We start from the raw sequence: 17,823 nt of genomic DNA on the forward strand, positions 1-17,823 counted from the left end.
AATGTCCACGAACTTTAACGTCTAGTTTTGCCGTATATGCATTTTTGGGCGTGTAAATAGGGCCTATAGACTGACAAAACACCCACGTTTGTTTGTATCCCCTGCCTATTTCAATAACGAAAAGTATAAAATTTGATCAGAAATTCACAGAACTTACTCAGTTCATTCACTGATTTATAATTGCTAACCTGACTATGACCAGGGAGGCCCTAACATTGTCATCGCCTACGCGTTTCCTGCTTAACGGAAGTTTCAAATATAAACAACGGCCATGCTCGAGATCCATTTCCAGCTCCTGGACAAGTTCATTTTCAGCGAAGGGGTGTATGCAACACTATGCATGTATGCACGTAGAATGAAAATAATATGTCGTCTGCTTCCAATATTTACAATGTCGAATCAAGCAAAGGGAAAGAATGACAATGACGATTTGCCTTTCACGTGCATTTGACAAGCGGTGTAATTTCTATGTACATGCGTGCAAAGGATATAACTCAAAACTCTCAACATTATGACGATTTATGGAATTATCCGGTAGTTACCGAATAGGATGAACTAGGTCATACTGTTGTCTGAGGAAATCAACTTTTGGCCATAGTATGCGCAATATGGCGCCGTGTTAGTATGGAAAGTACGTTCAGCATAAAACACGTGGAGAATGCCAGTGTTTGAGCCATCTGATCACTTTTTGGTTTGAAATTATTAATAAATGAATGAATCTACAAAGTTATGTGTACTTTTTATCACATTAAAGATTACCGTTACTGAAATCGATAGGGGGCTACAAACAAACGGGGAGGTATCATCATACTATAATGATCGTCTAAAGGAAAATGTATGTACGAGGATGAAAATAAAGTGAACAATCACCATTTAAAGGTATATGTAATCAAATGCTAAAAACCTACACCCGTTTCTAAAATAGTAAGTACCGAACGCTTATTTGACATCTTTGAAAAACTGTTCTTCAACAGCTTTCATTCTCTTGGTTTGCATATTCCGGATCATCAATCGAACGTTCCTCATGTCTATTTTTAAAGCGGAAGTGGGTCGCCATTGTATAGACAAATCAACATATTTAAACTACATGGGCTCACTACAAACGAACTTAAGACCATTGATGATAAAAAGATATCAGGATTAGCGGTTCCAAAGACTGTATATATTGTATCGACAAACTATTCAAGTAAGAATTTTGTAACTGAAGTATAAATGAGCTGTTATCACAGTGGCTCAGTGATGTATATTTTCTTGTTTGTCTCAGTCTCAGAAATGGCCTACCAATCACACATAATTCCAAAGAGAAACACTTCTGCAAAAATCAGCAATGGCCATGTCTGTCTCAGTGGCTATTTTAATGTTTCTTATAAAATACTTTGCAAGTGTTTCCCTTTTGTAAACATGAGACAAAATATCTTAAGCAATGAACGATCGCATATATTAGTTCATGACTTAAAAACAGATGACACTTGAAATTTTGGGGTGTTCGGTCAAATGACATTTTAGTTTTGTAGTCTATTGAGAATCTCGTCTCAGGATGAGGGGACAAGAGGTTTTCTAGAGCCCTGATAAATATATGCATAAATACTTGAGCTGGGTAGCACAAAAAATGTTTACTGTAGTATTTCCAAATATACCGTGATATATACCACTGTATACCGCAATTATATTATTCCATGTTCTGGACTGCACCGGTGGCCTAGTGGTTAGAGTGTCCGCCTCGGATGCAGCAGGTCGTGGGTTCGATCCCCAGTCGAATCATACCAAAGACTTACAAAAATTGTACTAACAACTGCCTCGCTTGGCGCTCAACATTAAGAGGTTAGTGTTAGGACTGGTCGGCTTGGTGTCAGGACAAGAATGGGGGTTTTGTTGCATTTTGCTTGGTGCTCTGCACTAAGAGGTTAGTGCTTAGTCTGGTCAGCCAGGTGTCAGGATAATGTGACTGGGTGGGACATCATGCTACATGTCTGCGGCATGATGCCCCAGTGCTAGACATCACAAATAGGGGCCTGATACCTTTTTTGTTTAATTTCCATCCATCAATATCAGGAACAAATATCTTACTCTGATTTATAGCAAAATAAAACCATATTATATTAATGATATTATTGGGGGGAAAGAAAAAAAAATATTCATTATCTTGAGATATAAGAAAATAAAATATTTCAGCTCAAAAAGAAAAGCACAGCCTCTTATCTCTAATATTAAATGGCCAATATGTTGTTGTAAAGTAGCAATCTAAAAGCTGTAAAGAAAATGTCATGATTAAGTTTGCCCTAGAGCTGATACATGTACTTTGAGAGACATCATGCTCACATTAGAGAGTAGATTGATAAAAATAAGTGTTGATACTGAATCCTACATAGTTTTTACTACACTATTGATGTACTAAGCAGCAAAACTTTTAGTAGGATGCCAATATCTGGACAAGATGTTTTTGAGAAAGGGCCAATAACATAAAGCACACTTAGTGAACAAATGAGCAAATATTTAGTGGACTTGAGAAATTTTGTAAAGTTCATACATAAACAAGTGTGTTCCTGAAAATCATGGGATGATTTGCAGTATTACAAAGTAACACGTTCTTAGCACTTTAAAAAAAATAAAAAACATTTTTTTGTTGTTGATTTATTTAAAATCAGAAATTTATCTACAAGTTGGATTCACCAGGCTGGCATTCATGTCATGTCAAACATAATTAAAGGATCATTAATTATATTTGTAATATTCACCAGTTAAAAAAAAAAAACACATTCTCTCAGACAAAAGAATTACAAAAAACTCTTCTCTCTTTCTCTCTCTAATGTTTTAAAAAAATGACTTACCTGACCTAACTTTAAAGACCGCTCTGGTGGCCTAGTGGTTAGAGCATCCACCCTGGATGCAGAAGGTTGTGGGTTAGAACCCTGGCAGAGTCATACCAAAGACTTATAAAAATGGTACTGGCAGCTGCCTCGCCTTTTCCACCATGCACATATGTTGGAGAATCTTACATAGTCCATGTAAGGGGTGATTCTAGTGAAATATTCCCATCAGTCTATTGTGTAAACCTATGTTGAGTCTTTCTCTTTTGGTGTATGTCTGTAGATTGCATATGATAAAGTTTGAAATTAATCATAATAATGAACCTTTGTACAAGTTTGGGGTGATTTTCTATTGGATGGTTGAGTCTCATGGGTTTTGTTGCTATGGGAGGTATTGTAAAAATGTCAAGTAAGCAGTATTTCAACATGGGTAAAATAGAAAAATATTTTTGATGTTGAATCATAATTGTATATAAGAATGAAAGTTGGTCATTTAGTTCATTTATATTTCCTATGTTCATGTTTTAATGTCTGTCTGCAAATATGTTTGATGTTGTGTTTAGATATATTTTGAGAGGAAGTAATTTGTTTCATTCATTGGAATTAGAAAGTGCACTTTGATTCTGGACTAAAATATTATTGTGGGATTATTGTGCATTTATTCAAAGGTGTTCTGTACAATGCCATTGTGATACAGCAAGACTTTGGCACATCAGCACATTTGACAACCTGGAATTTATTCAGAATACCGGTACTTAATTCTTTTGGACGTTTTTAGAATTTTTTTGGACTACACATGTATTTGGATTTAATTCATAATACATAAGCATAAGTTGCTGTTAAATTTTTATTTTATAACTTAGAGACTTCAAATGTTTTATGTTTTACAAAATTTGTTGATTTTGCTTCCTTCTATTGCTTAGTTTAAGACCATAGAGAAGTAATTCAGTACTGACATTTCACCTTACCAGGCTCAACAAGCAAAGTTCACTTTTATTGCATTGATTTCATGATGTTACCCCCACCCCATTTTGTTTTAGTACAATGCATTATTCAGTATAGCAACAGTAAGCATTTGGGTCATATCTGTGGATATGACATTACTTTTGGGAGTATGACTCATCACATTGAAATATACAGTAAATTATAAATTAAACACTTAATTTAAATTGACTAAATTAAAATAAAGAATAAACATATCAACTGATGAGTGACATATCAAATTAATGGCAAAAATAGCTATTTTGCAGAGTGAATACAAATCATTGTATGATAATATGACAACCTCAGCATGATGTCTTCATGTATATATGACATAGATTATACATTGATATGTACCACAATATTTAGTGATAAAATATTAAAAATATGATATCACATCAGTATTAATGTGTTTGATTTTCAAGTTTTATTAAATTAATCACACTTACCTAGAATGTGCAGTGTGCATATGTGTATATGACATTTTTATTGTCATTATTTTCAAAAGATAAATAAAACTACTTACAAAAATATGGAATCAAATTTATCTTACATGTAGAAAATTTATACTGTTATACATCAGCTGTAACTTTATGGGACACAGAGCAATCCAAAGCTATTATAATGGTGAAAAAAAGTACTAATTTGAGGGGACGTTACATGCATAAAGAAAAGCATGTACGTCATATCATTGAATATGACATTATTTTCGGAATATGACTCATCTCATTGAAATATTTAAATTATCAATAAATTATAAAGTTTATAATTTGCTTCTTTTTTTATTAGTTTAAATGAGCAGCTTCACACAAGAATTTTAGACCATTTGTGGAAGTTGATTAGACAGTATTGTTGTAACTATTTGTGTTCTTTGAACTAAAACTTTGCCCATAAATATGATTTTATATTGAAAAACAATTAAATTAAAACTTAATTGACATTAAAAGGTAAAATATGGTATCCATGATGTAATGTAAAGGTGTCAAATGGTCCATTTTGTGTGACATGGATCATATATGACTGCAGTAAAAGTTATATCTGACCAATATCTGCAACCCAAATTTGGTATGTGTTACAATTGCTGTGCAGTTTGCTATTTTATTTTCCTCTCTTTGAAATTTTTCATTCATCATATTTAATAGAATAATCTAATGATTTTAAATTATAAGTAACAACTGGAAATAATTAGTCATAATGCCAGGTCATATTTGCAAAAAAAATGCAGGATTGCAGCACCTGATTTCAGAAAAATGACATAATCATCTTCCAATGAAAAACTAAATATATTTTCATAATGATTGTCTATCCCATTCTAAAAATTAAAAAGATATGAAACACATTATGGATGCAGTTTTGATACATAACAAAAAGAAATGTCCACAAACATTATGCCATATCCACATTTTAGTTATACCCTGCATTACTGATTAACGTACAGTGTCTAATTTTGTGTCAATTAATCCCACAGTGAGGAAGGTGGAAAAATAGAAAAAGAAGTCTTGTGTTCTTTAGTCAGTTTTGTTGCTAGGAAATTACACTGCTATTCACTTAATTCTGGCAGAGATTCTTCAAGAATATTTAAAAACTGAAAATTTGAATTTTTCTTGCCCAGTCTGAAGCAAGTTAATTTTCCCAGATCCATTATTAATAAATAAATTTCATGATATATGGCAAAAATGCCTTCTGCTATGGAAAAGGTTGTCAATCTTGGACTGTAACTTAATTTCACTGCTGATGTTTTATGATATAAAGCTGGTATAGAGAAATAAAAAAAGTATTATTTTTTAAAAAATGAACATTAAATAATATTTCATCATTATTTTAAGAATCTGATAGGAAAATATGCAAAAACATCGACATAAAAGTGTCTTGTTTTTAATCTTTCTACACCCACATCTCCCCATATTTACCTGTCGCCTGTTCTGGCTGGAGAGATAAGCTTGCCTAGATCGACAAGTAGATCTCTGGTTTTTTTTCCTGACATTATTGGTAGTGGAGACCAACATTGCTTGGTACTATTTTAAATGGACTTTTCTGCCCAGACAGTTTCGGACTATCAGCTTCTTGTTAGCAATTAATAAATTTATTTCAGCTGACATATATACGGATGGTAAGTAAAATCCTTCTTCTTTTTACCCATGGCATTGTATCCTTCAGAACGCTCACTTCTTTATCTTCAATCCCTGTGAGAAGAGAACATCTGTATCCATTGGTTATTGAGCAGTCATTTTAAATTGCTGACGCATGCATGGAAGGCAGCATTACCCTAAGGTAAGAGTAACACTTGGAGAATGTCTAGTGACTAGGATCTGACTAGTGAGGACTCTTTGACTAGGATCTGACTAGTGCTTAGACAGAGCAACTGTTTAGTCATGCCGTAATTCTTTCCATGGGGTGTTGTTGCCTTCCACACATGTCAGGAAAGGTTAAAAAATGATGAATACACAGGTGTTCTGATCTGACATCAATGAATACTAAAAAATTGAGTGTTCTGAAGGATTTAATTTCATGGTTCAAAAAAAAGAGGGATTTTACCCATCCGCATATGAAGGTCAGTTGAAAGAAGAGCCTGAAACTATTCCAATAATGTTGGTCTCCTACCAAATAGAGATCTACTTGTTGGTCTAAAGTTTGCCCAGTTTGGACCATGACCTATCAAGATTAAATGCATATAAAAGCAATGCCAAGCTTTTGTATGATTAAGATGGCTTCTGGTAAGGTAAAAGGTAAAATTATAGTTCAAATATAGTAACACATGGATATAAATGGAATGGGGGAAATGTTCTGCCACTCAGGATTTCTTAACTTTCAAATGGGATATTTGAAAAAGTAAATTCTTGGGCTACCAACAGAAATTGAGACTGCCTCAACAGTATTGATTAATGTAGCAGTATCATCTATGTTCCAACATACTTTAATAGTAAATGAGATTGTTTGAATGTAATATCAGTGCACACAGGTGACCTGAAAAAAAATCATAGAGAAGCAAATTTTACAGGTGGACTTTGATTTTCTTTCAACTACCTAAGTGTGCTTAAATTTGCTTAAAAATATTCAGAATGTACTTATTTTCCATAAACACTTGCTTTCACTTTTGTATCATTGTCCAGATTTTATAGTATTTAGCCTGTACTTTTTACACAGATTTTAAGTTGAATCCCATTCTGTCAATATCTTTTATGCCGTCTTTCCCAAAACTGTTTTTCCTTTTTAAACTAGACCGCTCTGGTGGCCTAAGTGGTTAGAGCATCCACCTCAGATGTGGGAGGTCGCGGGTTTGAACCTCGACCAAGTCATACCAGAGACTTTTAAAATTATACTGGCAACTGCCTCATTTGGTGCACAGCATTAAAAGGTTAGTGTTAGGACTGGTTGGTCTGGCATTAGAATAATGTGACTGGGTGGGACATGATGCTGCATGTCTGTGACATGATGCCCCAGCGCTAGATGTCACTATAAGCTACCACACTGCAGACAGCTACGTTAAAAATCGGAATCACATTCACACACTTTAAATTGGCCATTTGTTAGTGCAGCCATTGCTGAATTCTTTTGCAAACTGCATGCAGACCATTCACTGTTGAAGTGCAGCTTTGTTTGATTCTTTTCATTTTCAGTAATGTCATAAAATAATAAAAAGTGGCAGGAATTAAATTGCTGGTTGGTGTAAGCTCATATAAAATGAGGAATTAACATAAATCCCACATACTTTAAAAGTTCAGGAACATGCAAGCCTTGGATTTCAAGGGAAGCTATGGAAATACAAAATATCTGCTGTATTGTTTTTCTTTGAGCAACAGAACACTTTATTCTTATTTTAAAAACAGAATACTATATATCTGTATCAAAGACAGAACACTATATACAGTCCTCACCCTCCTTGATTTGTCTGCAGCATTTGACAGAATAGGCCATGATATATTACTTCACTGTCTCCAGCATGTATTTGGCATTCATGATACAGCCTTACTGTGGTTCAAGGCCTACTTGGTCAACAGGACACAGACTGTCTGCAAATGGAATACATTCCAGCCCAGTTGATCTATGTTGTGGTGTTCCACAGGGGTCCGTTCTTGGACCTGTTTTCTTCATTCTGTACACTCAGCTGCTCTCAAGTGTCATAGATCATCATCCAGTGTCTCTCCATTTGTACGCTGACTATACCCAAATATACAAATCTAGCCACCCAGCTAAAGTTGATGCTACCATCCAGGGTGTAGAGAGGTGCACTTCTGATGTGAAATCATGGATGACATGTAACAAGCTGCAGATGAATGATGATAAAACTGAGGCCATTCTGATCACAACACAAGACTTTCTCATTCACATCCTTTACCTCAAACAATAAATATCAGGAACACCAACATTAAATTCACACAGTCAGTATGAAACCTAGGTGTTACTCTGGACAGTAGTCTCACATTGCACCAACATGTCATGAACATATGCAAGGCTGCATATCATGAGCTGAGACGCATCAGCTCAATTCGCAAATATCTTTCAGGTGATGCCACTAAAACACTTGTGTGTTCATTAGTACTTTCAGGACTGGACTATTGTAACTCAATTCTGTCTGGTTCATCTCAATATCTACTCCAGAAACTTCAAAAAGTTCAAATCACAGCTGCTCAGATCATCCTTAGAGTACCATGATCAGAGCACACCTCCCCACTGCTCTGTACCCTACACTGGCTATCCATTCGATTCAGAATCAAACACAAATTTGTTTTCTGTGCTACGTTTCACTGACGGACTCCAGTCCAACTTATATATTTGACCTCACCCATGTGTACACACCAGCAAGATACTTACGCTCCTGTTCTGACAGTTGTATACTCATTATTCCCACTATGAAAATGAAGTCATATGGACAACGTTATTTTGCATACCATAGCCCAGCAATGTGGAATGAATTGCCCACTGAACTTAGACACAAAGACACAGTGATCCCAGTCAAGAGTGCTCTTAAAACTCACTTACTTCAACTGCAAGAACAAACAACTTAAAGACCTAATAATGTTTCCTACCTTCGATATTTTAGCATGTTTTTTATGTTTTCTAATTTCACAGTGTTTTTTGTAATCATATTATTATATATGTTTTTTATATATAGGTGTTGTCTAATGTTGTAAAGCGCATAGATCTTCTAAAGATTAGGCGCTATAAAAGTCCTCATTATTATTATTATTATTATATGCCTGTATCAGGAAACATATTTTTGGCATATTACTTCTGAAAGAATAAATCCAGAGGCCAAGGGTTAGGAAAGTAAAGTCACCTTCATGGGAGAAGAGAAGAAGCATATTCCATATTTCATTTTTAGTGCTCAAGTGCTGGAATGATTAATGATTTGAAAAATGCAATGTTTGAAGTTGGAACAGTGTTAGAGCATTTTTTAAAAATTTTAATTGTTGATATTTGGGTCTAGGATCACATGCTAGGAATCCAGAGTTCCATGCAGAATCTGGAATTGTGGCAAGTACTTTATTAAATCTCAGTTCTTTCCTTCTAAAGCTAGATCTTCAGGATCATATATTTCAATACTTCTATAATAAAATGATTTTCCTATTTCAGATATCTGTCTAGTATTAAACCAAGAGCAATGCCACTTCAGAGAGGGGAGATGCTTCCTGAACATAAGAAGAAGATCATGAAGAACTATATAATCCTTAAACGGGATGTGGACCCTAAAGACCTCGTAGATTACTTTGTAGAACAAGAGCTGTTTGATTTTGAAGATGTGGAAAAAATTAATAACTATAATCCCAACACTCAGGCAAATAGATGGCAAGGGTTTGGCAGCCTATTGTTTAGTTGTGGGCCGAAAGCCTATGAGGTCTTTCTGTATGCACTGGAGCAAGTGAAGTATAATGACTTGGCAGATGCCATAAGGAATACAAAAGTTGAACATTCTTCTGTGGCGGACCATCAGTTAGGTAATAAATTGTTGTTCCATATATTGATCCCATGATGTGTTAACGTTTTTAAAAGAATGTGGTTTATATATAAAAAATTTGGCCGTATATTTTAAAGGATTTTATACTGTTTACCCCAGTCTTTTATTTTACAGATCCTTTTATTCCTTGTTGACATCTTTACCATTATCATTTATTTTGTTTGCATTTATTTGGATGTGATATATTTGTCCTCAAGTTTTTTGCAACTTATGTTACAGTTTTGGAACATGACTCTTAATTGGCTTTATGTAGTCAGGATTGTGCTGATGTGTCATTAAAACCTTTTTATAATACCCTTTTTCTATGGCAGACCATTGCCGCCCAGAAGATGATATCAAAATAAGTATATTTCAAATAGAGCAAGAAAAGCTGAAATAAAACCAGCATGCTTGTAAAATTAAAGATTAAAGCTCACACAGTAAGTTCAGTACTCAAATAAAATGAGGCACAAACAAAACAAAAACACTGTATCATGTAAATAGCAAGCCAAAAACAAGCAGAAAAAGCTGATGAAAACAGAAGAGACAAATGTCCAATGAAACAACATAGCATAGAATTTCCACGGTTTTCGTCTGTGGTTAACCTGGCTATTTCAAAACAACTTGTATATGTTAGGTAATTTTAAGAGAACATTAATTCCCTTTATTTTAGTGTATGTTTGGTGGGTGTAAGTTGGGATTTAGAGTACACATCTTGCTTCAGATGTGCGCCTGTAACAAAAAAAACCTGCTAGCTCCCCTTGGTTCATTTTCACATCCTGGACTTCATAGATAAATTGTAAAAACAATTAGCCAGTAACCTCTTTTTCCTTTTTATTTATTTTGTAATTGATTGCACTTTCAGAAGCTGGTATTTCCTATTGTGGCAAAAGTCATTTCCCTATTTTAATACATGCCAAATTTAGTGTTAAATGGACTAATTCAAGCTGACTTTTTGAGGATGTGGGGGTAGCCATTTTTATTTGATGTTTGCTCAGAACTTGCATGATTTCCATAACTAAATCATGTAAAGAAATTTAAGCCACAGTACATGTGCATGTTGCAAATGCAAACTAAATCACCTTACACCTGCCACTATGTCAGAAGTATATAGTATCTGTGGAGTACCCCCATAGATGGATGGATGGACAGGCATAATGAAAGATAAAAATATAATTGGTATCCAGGTGCAGATAGGTAGGTAGATGTGTAGATAGAGTTGAATAACTCAAGATAAGGTGAGACATTCACTTTTAATAATAATCAGTCTCAATATACAGTACGTATGGGCAACAGCACTGAAAATAGCAGCCACTGGTTGCATTGAGCAGCATGTCAGTAAATGCAGGCATACTGTAAAGGACATTTTCAGTGGACTGAAAAATTATTGTTTCAGTGTGCAGGTGTTTACTATATGCAGTTGGTCGATGGGCTAGGTTTGACAATATATCCTATTCATTGTAAGCATTTAAAAATGACATCACCATTTTTATATCCTATGAAAGAAGTATTGCCATTTTCTTATAAAAAAAATTTTTAGCTCTTTATTTTTTCCTATTCATATCTGGCAAATGTCAGTTTTAAGATACACACAGGATGACTGTAAACATCATATGGACAGGAGATTTCAGTCTTTCACTCTGAAAAATTACATTTATTAGTTCAACTTTAAGTTGTTTGATATTTTTTCTTTTTAATAAATATATTAATAAATTAATTAAATGTAAGTGAGCTTACATAGTTACAACACTCACATCTTACACTTTGAAATATTTCTCTTATGTTCCAATGCTAAATATATTTTGAAAGGTGGACACAATCCTTAAAAGCATTAAAATGATTTTTAATATACTGGTTGTTTGTTTATTTTTAAGGACATATTTCGTGGTTTTGCAGAACTTTATATTTTTCTTGGCACATAATTTCATGGTCATGTCAGGTTAACAGCATTGTGTATAAGAAGTGTTGAGAAATGAAGGATTCTTCTTATTGATTTTTATGAACAATAATTCAAATAATCAAGGTAGCACCTTATGCAGAGCTTTCCAATATGTTCTTATTCTAAGAGAGAGATGGAAAAAGTAACATTTTTATTTATTTAATACTGTTGTAAGGTGCATATATGAGAATCAGTTTGCAAACATTTAAGATAGTTGTCACAAAACAAGCCTACCAGTACTTTGTTTTCTGCTTTGTCTCCAGATCTCTTAAGTAGCATTGACATGAAGTGAAATCTCATATAGTATGGGCTTATCACTGAATAAATACTGTAAATCTCATGTATAGTATGGGCTTATCACTGAATAAATACTGTAAATCTCTTGTATAGTATGGGCTTATCACTGAATAAATACTCTGATTCTCATGTATAGTATGGGCTTTTCACTGAATAAATACTGTAAATCATGTATAGTATAGGCTTTTCACTGAATAAATACTCTAAATCATGTATAGTATAGGCTTTTCACTGAATAAATACTGTAAATCTCGTGCATAGTATGGGCTTTTCACTGAATAAATACTGTAAATCATGTATAGTATAGGCTTTTCACTGAATAAATACTGTAAATCTCATGCATAGTATGGGCTTTTCACTGAATACTGTAAATCTTGTATAGTATGGGCTTTTCACTGAATAAATACTCTAAATCATGTATAGTATGGACTTTTCACTGAATAAATACTCAAAATCTCATGCATAGTCTGGGCTTTTCACTGAATAAATACTGTAAATCTCATGCATAGTATGGGCTTTTCACTGAATAAATGTCTGAGCTAACCAGTGTTGATAATTGTTTGAACTTTTTTATCAACATAAAATAAATTGAGGTATGAGGCATAAAAAAAAGTTTACATTATCTTTATCATGTACAGTTTGTACAGTGTATTTTACTTAATTACAATTAAAAAACGGCATAAGAATTAATATGTAATTCTCTTTCCAGATAAACTTTATTGGACGAAGGAAATTCCTAAAGATGTTCTGACTAGACGCATTACTGAGAGAGAACTGAGTAAACTGTCATCATGTTTGGGTAGCGAGTGGGAAATGGTCTGTCTTGGTCTAGGAGTCTCTCAAGTCGAAATTGACCGTTGCAAAATGAGCAACCCCAACTCAGTAGTAATGCAAATATACACTGCTTTGAATAGTTGGAGAAATCGACAATTCATGAATGCCACAATTGGTGCTCTACTTAAAATGATAGCAGAGAGTCCGTCAGCTACAGTAGACTGGACTCAAATTGAAAAGAATGTGAGGAACTTTTAACTTTGTACTGAAGGAAAAAAGAAAAAGTGTTATAATAAATTGACCCAATATGTTTTGCCCAATCTTCATAATGCAAAATATTTTAATCTTGTTTCATAATAAAACTATAATACTATGATCACTGAAACTGTATCGATTCAAACCAATTATGAACAAATTCCATCAATGAGTTTAGGAAAGGCGTGCAAATAAAATTTAACTGAAACCCTTAATAATAAACTGTTGACATGGCAACCAGACAAAAATGACTGCTATGTTTTGCTTTTCCACTAACGTGGGCAGGACAGTAATTGTAACAGAAACATATTCTAATTGTTTTAAGAATAATGTTTGAAAAATAAGTACAACACTTCTGCATATAGCACTGTACAATGTGTAAAGTTCATTGACTATTTTTTTGTAACTGAGGACTGAGTTATGGTATGGTATTTTTTTCTGCATACAAACACATAAACGTAAACACACACAGAAAGAGAGATAGAGCTAGAATTAAAAAAACCCACAAAAGAATTTGTTGTTTTTGCTTTTCAAAATCAACACTTTAATGTGCCTACGGAACTGACTTGATAACTCAATCACCAACTTGTAACAAATAATGAAGAGTGAGAATTAGGGTGGTCCATTATCTTTATTTATACTGCATAAATTCTAAGTGGAGAATGAATTGAGGTACAATGTACAATACAGTACAAAAATTTAATTTCAGGGTTGCCAACATTGTTTAGTGACACCTAGGTTCCATTGTTCCATCACAATTTGTCTTGCCACCAACTTGAAGTCCATTGTTGAGCCATCATGATCACCAAACTACAGTTTTCTTTTGATTGTTTCAGTGGATGTAGTGTCCAAAACAAATCAGTAAATATGCTAGAGGGAATCCAGATCTTGCTTGGTGAAGAAAATACGTTTTCTGAACTCTATGAAATTGGCTTGATGTGATCTCACATTATTTAAATAGATCGAAACAGTATTTCTGTTCATAATGTCCATGATATCATCTATGATTGATGGTAATCCATGCAAATGAAAATATTCCACCATGTAATTATTCAGAAAGTAGCCAGCTACCTGGTGTTTTTCTGTTTGATTGCAGTAACTGTTGATGACATATATTTGAACACCATGGATTTTCCAATAGAGAGCACATTTTTGGCATGCTGCCATGTAGAGACTAAATGTGAAGATGTAATGAAGTTTCCAGGTATTCATTCTTGACAACAGAGTTCACAGATAATGATAGGCAGTGATTTCAGCCATGAATTTTTCTTTAAACTGATCAACAAATTAAGTAGAGGTGAATGTTTAAAATGACTTCTGTAACAGTTTTTAAAACAATCAGTAGTATGCTTCTCTTTGCAGTGTGTTTAGCAACACATTTCACTGAGGCTTTCACATTCTGACCATCATACTAATGCTGCTACTTTTTGGCTTTCACATTCTGACCATCATACTAATGCTGCTACTTTTTAGCTTTCACATTCTGACCATCATACCAATGCTGCTACTTTTTCTCTATCTTTTCCTCTTTATCTCATGCTTTAACTTTGCTGTTGTGGCAGCTAGGGTTGCTGTTCTTGATTTTCAGTTTCCATGACTACATTTTCCATGAAGGAATTTTTATTAGTACAGGATCGCTTCTTTCAGAGTGTTGATTTTGATGATATTGTCAGTTTCTAAAGAACAAAAACAAACAAGAACACACCCACTGTGTAGCCAAGTGCTTGAGCAAACTGATTTTCCACATGCAGTTGTCCCTTTTGTATAGGGTGGAAATACCAGATCGCATTGGTTATGTGTGAAATCTGATCCCCACTAACATTAACCTCCTGCATAGTTGTAAGAAATACCATGTGCATTGTTGGTACCCCAGGGATCACTCTTGGCTTTGCCAATGTCGCAAATTGCGATTTTTTTCCCTTATTGGGGACAAAATATACTATCTGGTGATCTTTTTGGTGACAACAATTTTGGTTGTTAAAAATTGTATATACAGTCGGGTTTGGAATGGAGAAATTCAAAGGCACCATGACAGGAAGCCCCAAACTTGGATATAAAATTGCACTGGAATCTGTTGTTACATAAACAAATCCTTTGTTCATGTTGACAAGCCACCCTAACACAGCATTGTTATATCATAATCCACTTATGCTGATGTCTGGCCTTAGTACTGTATGCCGTAATATAAACATAATTTGTTATACCTAACTAGCTACAATCAACCACCTCTGACGGCGGGAATGGGAACAACTACAATCGACAAGACGATGGCAATATTTTTGTCTCTTTGACAAATGTACCAGAATTTTTTATAGTTTTGCTGAATTTCAAAGAAAACTGATTATCCTTGAATCACTAATTGTTCTGTGTATGTGTGTATATATATATATATATATATATATATATATATATATATATATATATATATATATATATATATATACACACACACACTAAGCAAAGCTATAAAAAAAGTTCTATCATTGTTCTACAATTAATTGATGTTGTCAAAGCAATAACAAATGAGCATTTGTTTGGTCTTCAGAGATGGCCTTTAGTGGCACCTTCAACATGTGTACCTTCATCAAAGCAAGCCGAAGACCTTTTGGAAGTCAGCAACAAACTTAAATAAAAGTATTATTAGCAGCAGGGAAGTCGTACAGACCAGGTGGCTCAGATAATTTTAAGCCTCCCACACAAACTTTCTCCGTAGAAGCCTCAGATTGCAAAAATAAGCCTTCCTTCGTAAAATAATCATTAAAATTTCCCCCCGAAATGCAATTTCAGGCATAAAAAAAAACAACAAAATTTGGGGGGGGGTAGTAAAATTTGTTTGTTATTGCAAATTTGGGTTACAATTTTATGAGTAAATCTGATCAAGACCAACACGATACCTACTACGTGGATCATGAAGATTAATCGTTACAAATCCGTGCGGCGTTGCTTGAGCGTGACTGAAGAAATTTTTAAACTTATTTATATCCATATCGCCGTTGCACCAAGTTTGATGAATATTCCTTAGTGTGTGAGTATCAACTCCATTAAAAACTGATAAAATATTGCAATTATCTCTAATTACCTTCGGAATTTGCGTATATCGCTGTGTCACGTAAATCACATCGGTGTTCCTATGTCGGCCACGCGAGAATATTCTGGCTGGGTTGGTTTGTTTATCCAGCATCACATCATCGAAAACGACAAGATTATTAACATCACCATTTAAACTTTCCACTGATGGAGCTTCATTGATGTCAGTTATAAATTCTATTGTGCCATCCTCAGTATTATCACTAAATTCCTTTAGTACTTGATAACATCTCTGATCATCAACGGACGGTGCAACCAAATACAACTTATCCCATTTTAACCATCTCATTATCAAATTTAGCAACAGCTGTGTTTTTCCAGATCCCGACGGTCCAATGATTATCATTCTAATCGAATTTGGTAATGGCGCGATATGTTTTATTTGCTCGCGTTTTTTCGTGGCTGAAAAATCAATTACATTCATGTTATTAGAATATTATGGATTCATATTGTGTTAAGTGTCGCACTCGAACTGCTACAATAAATCCAATCGAAGTCGTTACACGCAACAACAGGAATGCGATCAGAGGTGAATGCTCAGTTTGTGGGGCAAGCAAATTTAGATTTGTAAAAAAAAAAGTAGAACCGGAGGAGACATCGCAACCTCCTTAACAAATCTGCCTGGAGCTCCTTGGGCGAAATATCCCGGAGAGAAACATTTACCAGGATATAATTACTGCGGACCTGGTACAAGGCTAGATATAAGACTTAACGATAATAATCAACCAAATTCTGGCGAGGATCCAGTAAACGCCATCGATAACGCATGCTACTATCACGATCTTGCATATCGCAGCGGAGATTTACAACAAAGACATCTCGCTGATATTAAATTAATTCACGCAATAGATGCTATTCCTGATAAAAATTTCAAAGAGAAATTGGCAACTTGGTTAATAAAAGGTGCGATGAAAGGTAAATTAGTTCTCGGTGCTGGTAATTTATAATGGAGCAAATATATTATTCTCCGCGAGGATTCTGGCGAGGAAAATCAGCAATTGCTAAACTTGCTAAGGCAGCAAAAGTAAAGCAATCTGTCGCTGAATCGTGGCTATCGAGACAAGCAGTCTGGCAAATTTATCTTCCTCCGCCTAAGAAAATATCATATGCGAGTTTCTCTGTCAGCGTCCCTAATGAAGTCCATCAGGCTGATCTTATGTTTCTTCCTTACGATACCGTCGACGGAGTCACATATAAATACGTGTTGACGGTTGTTGATATCGCTAGCAGATACAAGGAAGCGGAACCGTTATCGAATAAAACAGCAACAGAGATTGCTAAGGCGTTTAGCGAAATTTATTCACGATCTCCATTAACATGGCCGAAGCTTCTCCAGGTTGATCCAGGTCGAGAATTTCTTGGCGCGGTTACTTCACTGATGAAAAAGAATAATGTTAAAATCCGTCGCGGTATTGTAGGTGTTCATCACAATCAAGCTATCGTTGAGAGATTCAATAAAACTCTTGCAGAACGATTATTCGGATATCAGTACGCGCGCGAATTTATCCAAGATAAACGATCTCACGATTGGGTAACAAGATTACCTCACGTGATTAACGCACTAAATAACGAAGTAACACGAACAATATCAATGAAGCCCGCAACTGCAATTACAAAACCAAATATACCACTAAAGCGAAGTTCCACAATTCCGCCTGTGCTAGGTAGTGTTATTGTAAGATATTTATACAAGGAAGGAGAAGTCGAGGGTGGCAGAAAAAGAGCAACTGATCCAACTTGGAGCGTTA

At 34.7% G+C, this 17,823-nt stretch overlaps 1 protein-coding gene across 1 annotated transcript; it reads left to right on the forward strand.

The window, feature by feature from the left end:
* Positions 1-1,027: 1,027 nt before the first annotated feature.
* LOC149774325 (death domain-containing protein CRADD-like) lies at positions 1,028-13,501 on the forward strand. The gene is made up of 3 exons (XM_089945405.1): positions 1,028-1,186; positions 9,363-9,724; positions 12,669-13,501. The coding sequence occupies exons 2-3, from the start codon at positions 9,391-9,393 to the stop codon at positions 12,989-12,991; spliced, it is 657 nt and encodes a 218-aa protein (XP_089801531.1). The 5' UTR covers positions 1,028-1,186; positions 9,363-9,390; the 3' UTR covers positions 12,992-13,501.
* The last annotated feature ends 4,322 nt before the right edge of the window (positions 13,502-17,823 follow it).

Source organism: Sinohyriopsis cumingii, unplaced genomic scaffold (assembly GCF_028554795.1).
Source record: "Sinohyriopsis cumingii isolate HCF-2022 unplaced genomic scaffold, ASM2855479v2 utg000349l, whole genome shotgun sequence".
NCBI classification, from domain to species: domain Eukaryota; kingdom Metazoa; phylum Mollusca; class Bivalvia; order Unionida; family Unionidae; genus Sinohyriopsis; species Sinohyriopsis cumingii.